The sequence below is a fragment of the Sinocyclocheilus anshuiensis genome, unplaced genomic scaffold (assembly GCF_001515605.1).
Source record: "Sinocyclocheilus anshuiensis isolate Anshui unplaced genomic scaffold, SAMN03320099.WGS_v1.1 scaffold401, whole genome shotgun sequence".
In the NCBI taxonomy this organism is placed as follows: Eukaryota; Metazoa; Chordata; class Actinopteri; order Cypriniformes; family Cyprinidae; genus Sinocyclocheilus; species Sinocyclocheilus anshuiensis.
This window is the reverse complement of record NW_015539847.1, coordinates 105,978-116,401: the sequence shown is the minus strand read 5'-3', so window position 1 is coordinate 116,401 and position 10,424 is coordinate 105,978. Positions and strand designations below refer to the sequence as shown.

At 38.1% G+C, this 10,424-nt stretch overlaps 1 protein-coding gene across 1 annotated transcript in view; it reads right to left on the bottom strand.

Annotated features, from left to right (window-relative positions):
- Positions 1 to 10,424, bottom strand: part of LOC107684575 (mitotic checkpoint protein BUB3-like) — a 23,969-nt gene that overhangs the window by 2,122 nt on the left and 11,423 nt on the right. The window contains 1 exon segment of the mRNA XM_016480864.1: positions 9,267 to 9,444. Within this exon segment, the coding sequence (XP_016336350.1) occupies positions 9,267 to 9,444 (178 nt within the window).

Genomic DNA, 10,424 nt, shown 5'->3' with positions numbered 1-10,424 from the left:
CACACACACACACACACACACACACCCCTCAGTCTGAGTGGTTTACACCAACAAAAACTGCATGTACAAGGGAAAGTGTTAATTTTATGTTCTGTAACTGTTCCCTGTTTCTCTGAACGTTTGACCATGTAAATCATCTTTGTGTTCACTGGTTCATTTTAAATGATCAAAGTTAAAACAAATATTCAATGTGGTTTCTGCACCACAAAATAATGATTGTTTTCAAACAGGTTTTCCATCAGTCACTGGTCAAGCAAACTCCAAACTCACAGTAATATGCTACTGAACTAGGGCTGGGCCGACGGCTGACAGACAGCACGGTGTTGAGCTGACATATAAACTGTACAGGCGACTATATAAACTGCGGGCATCAGGGAGCTGCTATTGAAACCGCTTTCGATTGCGCGCTCTCATTTCACTTTCGAGATCACAAACTATGTTCCCTCTAATTCTTTTTCTTGCTGAGCAAAACGTTTCTCTATTGGGCGGACATCTCATCCACCCGAGCAAACACATTCTTTATACCAGACCTGTACAGCACGCACACAAAAAAGTGTGTAACTTTTAACTTTAATGTGATATTTATATTTAATTTGTGTACCGCGACTAATATTTATTGTGAAATATTATTGCAATTTAAAATAAGTTTTCTATGTGAATATCTGTTAAACTGTAATGTATTTCTATGATGCGCAGCTGTATTTTCAGCATCATTACTCCAGTCTTCAGTGTCACATGATCTTCAGAAATCATTCTAATATGCTGATTTATTATCAGTGCTGAAACTGTTGTGCTGCTTAATATTTTTTGGGGACCCGTCATATTTTTTCAGGATTCTTTGATAAATAAAAAGTTAAAAAGAACAGTGTTTATTCAAAATAGAAATTCTGTGTTACAATATACACTACTATTCAAAAGTCAGTAATTTTTTCTTTTTTTTTTTTAAAGAAATTAATACTTTTATTCAGCAAGAATGTGTTAAATGGATAAAAAGTGATAGTAAAGACTTATATTTTTAGAAAAGATTTCTATTTTGAATAAATGCTGTTCTTTTTAACTTTTTATTAATCAATGAATCAAAGAAAAAAGTATTACAGGTTCCCAAAAAAAAAAAAAATATGAAGCAGCACAACATAAATATATGATAATAAATCAGCATATCAGAATGATTTCTGACGATCATGTGACACTTTATACTGGAGTAATGATGCTGAAAATACAGCGCTGCTTCACGGGAATAAATTATATTTTAAAGTATATTAAAATAGGAAACCAATATTAGAAACGTGTTGTAAAATAATGTTTCACAATATTACTGTTTTTTTTCTGTATTTTCAATCAAATAAATACATAATTGATGAGCATAAGAGACTCCATTAAAAAACAAGGTCAATTATTTATTAGGTTTATAATATAGGCCTAACATAATATAATATCAAAACAAACTGAAGTATTTAAACTGAGATCTGTAAGTTAAATATTAAAAAAACGTGAACGTGAATTCTTCTATAGCTATCTAAACATCCCTATGAAGTGTAACCGCCCACAGTGCAGTTACTGTGGTTTTTCTAACTGTAGTACATTTTCCATGCTCCAGGGGGTTCTCTAGAGTACTGAACCTCTGGGATAAAAGTCAGGGAAAGCAGAGTAAACGTACGTTTGGTTGGAGAGAAGCATGGCTTCCTCTTGTGCTAACCTCATGTGTAGAGTCCGGGTTGGGAAACCATTGTTTTAAGCTCAACCAAGTAAGTGGTTTGTTGTTCATTTTGTGTGGTTAACGTTGCATTTATCTTGTAATTGGTGGTTTATTGTTTGTCCTATTTGGGTTATTTAAATGTGACTGTGTTTGGTGCTAATGTTAGTTTGTATGTTTTCATATAGAAGGACTTTTTTTCTTACCTTCCTCTACAACACTGATCATCCTAAATACCTATTTATGAGACATTCTACAATGCTTATACTACTCCGCTTATCATTTGGGATTTTGGGGTGACCCATGCCAATAGCAACGGTGGTTTGACTGGTTCCACTGATTGATGATGATGGAGTGTTATAAGGATAAATCATTGCAACACACCCTAATGTAGCGCCTGGGGATCTTCAAACAAAGCTAATTGGAGCTCATTCTAGGAAGGAAACTTCTGGGATGTTTGCTCCTCACTAATTTAACAACTCATCGTCATCATCTTCACTAAGGGACAGAGACTTTCTAGGATAAAGCACTACTTAATGGACAATGAACAGATAAGCTCTTTTCTTTAGTAATTCTTTACTGATTCTGAAAGCAAAGGAGAACATTCATGCAACAGTCTTTTTGCTTACTTGTTGTTTGTGTCTTTATGAGGTTTTTTTTGTGGCATTTCTTATATAAACACTTTTTGAGGATATTTTTGTGGTCAGCTTCTTGGTTTGTGTGTTACTGGGTCTGGTTAAACCAAAAATAGTCAGTGGAGTCCTCCCTTATAAATGTAATTGTAATTTGCCCTTCTGGGAGTGCTCAGCGGGACGGTTACAAGCCAATGCAGATGGCAAAGAACCAGTGAAATATGCTCTACAAGAGGGGATCTAGTAATAATTTGTGCAGCTGAATTCTGTACCAACTGCAGCTTATGTAAGAGTTTTGAAGGGAGACCAAAAAGTCTAGATTATTGTAATCCTTTACATGACATAACCAAGGAATGCACAAGAATAGCAGTAGTATTTGTTGTTAAAAAAGGACGAAGACTGTTTATATTTCGTAAGTGAAAGTAGGCGGATCGGACAGTATTATTAATGTGAGTTTCAAAAGATAGTGTACTATCAAGGATGACACACAAACTTTTTACCTGTAATGAAGGAGAAACTATAGACTGATCAATAGACACAGAAAAGCTGCAAGATTTTGCCAAATTAGACCTGGATGCTACAAGAAGAATATCAGTTTTTTCGCTATTAAGTTTCAGAAAATTAGACGAAAACCAGGTTTTTATTTCAGCTAGACAGCTTAACAGAGAAGGAAAAACGGAAGTAGGTAAAGAAGAGATAAAGTTGGCTGTCGTCTGCATAACAATGAAAATTTTAAATAAAAAATAAACAACAAAGGACCCAAGACTGAACCTTGGGGAACACCTGTGGTAACATTTGATGATTCAGATTTAAATTTTTTGAGTTGGACAAACTGAGTGCGTCCAGAGAGATACAATCTAAAACAGGACAGACCGGTACCCATAATTCCCAGGGAAGCCAGCCTGTCTAGTAAGATGTTATGTGAGACTGTATCGAAGGCCACACTCAGATCAAGCAAGATAAGTGATGTTAACTGTCCAGAATCCGCTGCCTTAAGCAAATCGTTGGTAATTTTGATTAACGCGGTTTCCGTACTATGAAGTGGACAAAAACCAGCCTGAAAATTTTCAAACAGTTTATTATCAGACATGAAGTCTGCAATCTGAGCTATCTTTTCTAATATTTTAGAAATAAATGGTAAGTTTGAGATTGGACGAAAGTTCTCAAGATTAGTTGGATCTTCTCCTGTTTTTTTTTTTATTTATTTTTTTTTTTCAGAATAGGAGTTTTTGTAGCAGTTTTAAGTGATGAAGGAACAATACCAGAAGACAACGAAAAAATAATAATCCCAGTGATTAAACAAGACCGAGAGGATAAACATGCTTTGACTAAATGTGTGTTGGAAGAGGATCCAAATGGCAAGTGGTCGATTTAGATTTCTGGATAATAAAAGTTATCTCATCAGTGGTAGGAAGATTAAATGTAGAAAAGTTAGGAAGTGTAGATTTAATAACAGATAAATCTAAACTATCACAATCAACATAATTTGAAAGTATTTGCTTGTGTATATTTTTTATTTTTATATTAAAATAATCCATAAAAGCATTACATAAGTGGAGTACGTACATATAAGATGGTAAGGGTTCGGGAGACTGCAGAAGCTTATTGACCGTAGCAAAAAGAAATTGAGTATCCCCTTCCCTTGCCCTAAATAAATTAGTATAAAATTCAGACTTGGCCTTTGTGATAGCATCCTTATAATCTTGCATATGATGAGCATATAATACTTTAAAGTCCGGAAGACCCGTTTTGGCGTACAAGCATTCAAGACGACGGCCTTTAGCATTAAGTTGATGCAATTCAGGAGTATACCAAGGAGCTGAGTGGGTAAAAGAAACAGTCCGGGTTTTCAAAGGAGCATACACATCTAAAATCTCACAAAGACCATCATTATAAGCAGCAACCATGTTCTCGACAGTGGATGAGTCAACTTTGCTGGCAAAATTAGCTAAATAATCAGCAACGGCAGATTTATCGATAGACTTTGTTACGGAAAGTGACAGAGCGACTTACATTAACCTTAGACACTGTAGCATAAACATTGAAAGACACCAGAAAATTATCAGAAATGGACAAGTCTGAGGCTGTACAATTATGAGGAGTTATTCCAGAGCAGCAAATAAGAACGAGAATATGTCCCTTAGAGTGAATTGGAGTATTGGCATACTGCTGTATACCAAAACTATCGAGACATGATATAAATTCTCTTGTAAGTGGACTGTCAACTTTATCGATATGGATGTTAAAAACTTTGTTGCTGTCCACCACTGATTTAATTACAGAGGCAGGTGTGATAGCCGGGAGGTCCTTCACAGAAATGGGATGACAAAACCCTGTCACATCTCTTGAGCAAGCATTAGTTGTTATGGATCCCACTATACTCCAGCCTAAATAAGTCTTGACCGTGTATGGTTTGTGGTCTTTGGCTGATATCACTTGCTTTAATCCAACCACTTTTTGACAATTCTCTATTGAAGCCCAATCAGTCATTGACAGCCTTAATTTAACATGTTCAATGTCTGCTAGAATTTTCTCATAGACATCCTGATCAGTAAATGTATTTACTGCTCTGCATGTCTAATGCATAGACTAAGGTTTCTGGGCTGTCTTTTGTTGCACAAGAGAGTCATACTGGTACAACCATTGAAGTGCGATCACTGTTATCCATTCTCAAACTCTACATAGTTGAAGCCCTTTCATCAGGTGGAGCTTTTCTCTTGGCAGATGTTCTTCACGAAGCGGTGAGTGATGACTCAGTCTGCAGATGTTTCAAGTGGCTCGCTTTCTGCAGTTTTTGGAGATGTGGTCAATTCCAAGGCAACCGAGGCACATCTTGTTAATAACAAACCTTTTTTTTTCCCCCTTAAAAGGCATTGCTGCAAATTTTTCACGTTTGTATATAAAGTGATTTTGTTGACCGCAGACACATTCTATTTGCTTTTTATCTTGAATGGCAGAAGGGCTGGGTTTCTCTCTTTTCTCTTTGAAATGGGTTCAGCATTATGCACTGGTTTTCAGACATTTCTATTCCTTCCCAGGCCTTCCCTGCCTCCTCTAATCTAGTATATTAGTAACTTACCGATTCCAGTGGGTTGCTTTCCAGTCAGGAAGCTTCTGCAACAATTTCTGATTTTCTTCAAAATCAATGCTGTAAAACCGGATAAGTTAATATAACTAAAAAAAAATAGTTGAAACTGATTACATCGAAAATTTTAAGTGACACTAACTCAGTTTTACAAGTTAAAGAAACATCCTTTTTTTTTTAAGTAACTTGTACTAGGTCATTTTAACTGACACTAACTTAATCTTACAAGTTACTGTAACATTATTGATCAAGTCATTTTACAAGTAGATTTTGGGTTCACAGAACCAATTAAAATTTAAAGATAACAAACATTTGTTACATTACAATTTATTTTACCTTCATAAAACAGTTTTAATTTCTCAGTAACAAATTGTTCACATTCATTTTTGTAAGTTTTTTTTTTTTTTTTTACATGAAGTAACTAAATTGCTAACTATACACATTCTGAGATTAAAAAACAGGTTAACACAGGCAATTTAAATGCAAGTCTTTTATTAAGTTGCCAAAGACAGGGGGCTCTCTGTAGTACTGATCCTCTGGGATAAAAGTCAGGGAAAAGCAGAGTAAGAGTATGTTTGGTTGGAGAGAAGCATGGCTTCCTCTTGTGCTAACCTCATGTGTAGAGTCCGGGTTGGGAAACCATTGTTTTACCAAGTAAGAAGTAAGTGGTTTGTTGTTCATTTTGTGTGGTTAACGTTGCATTTATCTTGTAATTGGTGTTTGTCCTATGTCCTATTTGGGTTATTTAAATGTGACTGTGTTTGGTGCTAATGTTAGTTTGTATGTTTTCATATAGAAGGACTTTTTTTCTTACCTTCCTCTACAACACTGATCATCCTAAATACCTATTTATGAGACATTCTACAATGCTTATACTACTCCGCTTATCATTTGGGATTTTGGGGTGACCCATGCCAATAGCAACGGTGGTTTGACTGGTTCCACTGATTGATGATGATGGAGTGTTATAAGGATAAAGTCATTGCAACACACCCTAATGTAGCGCCTGGGGATCTTCAAACAAAGCTAATTGGAGCTCATTCTAGAAAGAAAATTTCTGGGATGTTGGCTCCTCACTAATTTAACAACTCATCATCGTCATCTTCACTAAGGGACAGAGACTTTCTAGGATAAAGCACTACTTAATGGACAATGAACAGATAAGCTCTTTTCTTTAGTAATTCTTTACTGATTTTGAAAGCAAAGGAGAACATTCATGCAACAGACTGTTTGCTTACTTGTTGTTTGTGTCTTTGAGTTTTTGTGGCATTTCTTATATAAACACTTTTTGAGGATATTTTTGTGGTCATCTTCTTGGTTTGTGTGTTACTGGGTCTGGTTAAACCAAAAATAGTCAATGGAGTCCTCCCTTATAAATGTAATTGTAATTTGCCCTTCTGGGAGTGCTCAGCGGGACGGTTACAGATTGGCGCCTGAACAGGGACCGATTGACTATATTATCAGACCTCCAGAACACCAAACCATTTTATAGCCTAATTCCAACATTTAAGTCACTTAGTTTTGTAACCATTCATTCTGCCATGGATAGGGATGTGGTGGCACCCATTACAGACTTTACCACTGAGTCTTTTTCCTCCCGAAGAGAGCCAATGAAAGACCTGATCACCACCTTTAGCGATCTGTACATTAACTCTGATGAAGAAAGTGAGAGAGGCGAGGATAATGCTCCGGATGAAGACTTTCATTTTCCTCCTCCACCACCGCCCCCAGAGGAGACAGAGGATGAGTCAGACTGTTACCCATCTTCTGCAGTCTCCAACCTGAATGCACGCGTCACCTCCTTGGAAGCTTAGCTAACAGATCTTCTACAGAGGGTGAGTGAGAAAGTTTAATCTGTTGAGTTGGAAAAACAATGCAGGAAGTTGGAGGATAAAGTGTAACATCAACTGGATTATATGAATTCCTGTGTCTTTCTTTTGGCCTGAAAAATGCCGCAGCATCCTTTCAGAGGCTAATGGAACATGTGCTACGAGAAGTTAAAGGAAAATGTTGCATGGTGTACATTGACGATATCATTGTGTATTCCAAATCCATCACCGAACATCTACAACATCTTCATCAAGTTCTCGCATGTCTCCATAAAGCTGGTCTCACTCTTAACTTAAATAAATGCAACCTCATTCAGAAATCATTAAAGTTCCTCGGTCACATAGTCTCAGAAAAAGGATTGACCACAGACCCGACCAAGGTTGCTGCAGTAAAGTCTTTCCCAGTACCTCAAACTGTTAAAGATGTGCAAAGATTTTTGGGCCTAGCAGGCTGGTATCACCGATTCATTCCCCAGTTTTCCGAAAAAGCTGCTTCCTTGCATGCCCTAAAACGAAAGAACGTCACTTGGTCTTGGACTGACCAGTGCCTAAAGGCATTTGACACCCTCAAGCAAGACCTAGTACAAGCACCCGTACTTGTAACCCCTGACTTCACTAAACCTTTTCGTGTACAGACAGATGCCAGCAACATTGGTCTAGGAGCGGTGCTCACCCAAGAGTCTGAAGGAGAGGAGCATGTCATTGCTTATGCATCTCGCTTACTCAGAGGAGCAGAGAAAGCTTACTCTGTCTCCTAAAAAGAATGTCTAGCTGTAGTGTGGGTGGTGGAAAAGTGGAGACCATACTTCGCCCACGATAATCCTCTGAGCGGGCACCTGGGTAAGTTAAAAACGCTTCTTAGACTGTTGGAGACCGTATATTGGCCCAGCATTCGAGCCGATACATGGAAGCATTGTAAGAACTGCCACACCTGCCAAAGATTCAAGCCTTCTCCGGGAAAGCCATCTGGGCTATTACAAAGCACTCCAATTGTAGAACCAGGATACATGCTTGGGGTTGATCTCATGGGTCCCTTCCCCAAGAGTGGCAAACAAAATGAGTATTTGTTTGTGGTGGTGGATTATTGCTCAAAGTGGGTAGAGTTGTTCCCTTTGAGGGCAGCCAAGTCACCTCACATTGCCAAAATACTAATAGAAGAAATCTTCACTAGATGGGGAACTCCTGCATATCTTGTGTCAGACAGAGGAGCACAATTTACCTCTCAGCTTATTAGTCTAATATGCAAACAGTGGGGAATTGTTCAAAAGTTAACCACTGCCTACCATCCTCAGACTAACCTCACGGAGCGAGTAAACAGAAATTTGAAGACCATGATTGCTTCCTATGTGGAAGAGCATCGCCAATGGGACAAGTGGTTGGCTGAATTTAGGTTCGCCATAAATTCAGTTTCCGTTGACATCGACATCGCGATACTTACGAGACATTGTCGATATACGATAATATCGTCATATTGCCCAGTCCTAGTGGTAAGTGAACTGTCATGTACTGTAATGCAACAGACTACCGCTACCAAGCGGCTAACCTTTTAGTGGGTCCGTAGAACGCGTTATTTGTTTCACGCTTCGGGCACACCCTTAACCCCGCCCCCCCGATGTCATCGTCCATCACGATGTTTCACTGCAGACATCGCCCAAGCCTATAGTGAACACTGCATCTGTTCATAATCTGCATAGAGTGAATACAAATATTATCTAAATTGATTACAGAGCTTCCCACACATAAGACTTTACATGGGCAGGCCAGGTTTTACATTTTGCAACCATAAAATAACGTTCACAGAACATTGCCGGGAAGTTATTTGTAAATAACCTAAAAATAACTTAAACAGAACGTTCCTTGATGGTGATTTTTGTGCCGTGGGTAATAGGAGGATTTTCCACCCGTCTAGCACCGCAAATAGCCTACATTTCAAACCTCACGGAATTAAAAGCTTCTAAATGTTTGCGCATTAGAGAACTCTGAAGTGATCGTGTCAGCGAGCAGTAATAAAGAGCGTGGATGTGTACCGGTGGCAAACGTGTTGTGGACGCTGTGGAAGGAGATGGCGTTGACCGGAAAGACCTGCTCGATGCCGTTCTCCTTCAGTCTGTGGCACTTGAAGGCGTATTTCTTCTTCTGCACCTCCAGACTGGGGTCCAGATACTCCACAGCGACTCTGCCCTCGATGGAGCTCAACACGTAACCCTGAAAACACACGTCACACCAATCACACTCTTACAGGGTCTATACTGCTTTATTAGTAATAAAATAGATTAATTTCTGGATTATGATTGGCTGCAATCACTAAACTACAGATTCCTGGGGCTTCAGTGCCCTTGAATATTTGAGAGATTTTTCTATATTATTTTTATATCAATTTCTGTATGTGCAGAGAGTTAGAGAGGTATTTCACTGCACATCGTACTACGTATGGATGTGTGTGACACAATTAAACTTGGACTGAAATGGAAAGAACTACAGCCCTTGTGAAAAGTTTGGAAACATTACAACTTTTAAATGTTTTGAATGGAGTCTCTTCTGCTCACTATAACTCCATTTATTTGATCAAAAATACAGTAAAAACAGTGAAATGTTATTATAATTCATATTATAATTCAAACAGCTGTTTTCTATGTGAATATCTGTTAAACTGTAATTTATTTCTGTGATCAAAGCTGAATTTTCAGCATCAGATTACTAGGTTATTTATTTGCACAAATCATCCAAGCACCCCAATCCCAGCCATTTCTAATATACTTTTGATTAATATGACTAAATATTAAATTGTAACGAAATTAAAGATCCATCTTTGATTGTCAAAAGAATTCCAGCTAATTAGATTTCACGTAGCATTTTAATCGGTCAGTCATGGAAGTCTGATTTGTTGATAACTTTTGACAACGGTTTAATCCAGGTGCGAAAAGAATTCATTTCTAGCGCAAGAGCACGGAGAGATTTACGAGTGCAAAGGACACAGTTTGAGCACGAGGAGAGATTTGTGATTGCAACGGACACGTTTTAAGTGCGCGCACACTCTCTGGGAGAGCAGCGCATATCTGAAGGCTGATTTATACTTCTGCGTCGAACCTACACCGTAGCTTACGCATAGACGCACACCCATACGCCGTAGCCTGACGTGCACCTCTCCAAAAATCTAACAGCGCGTCAATTCTACGCAGACCGCA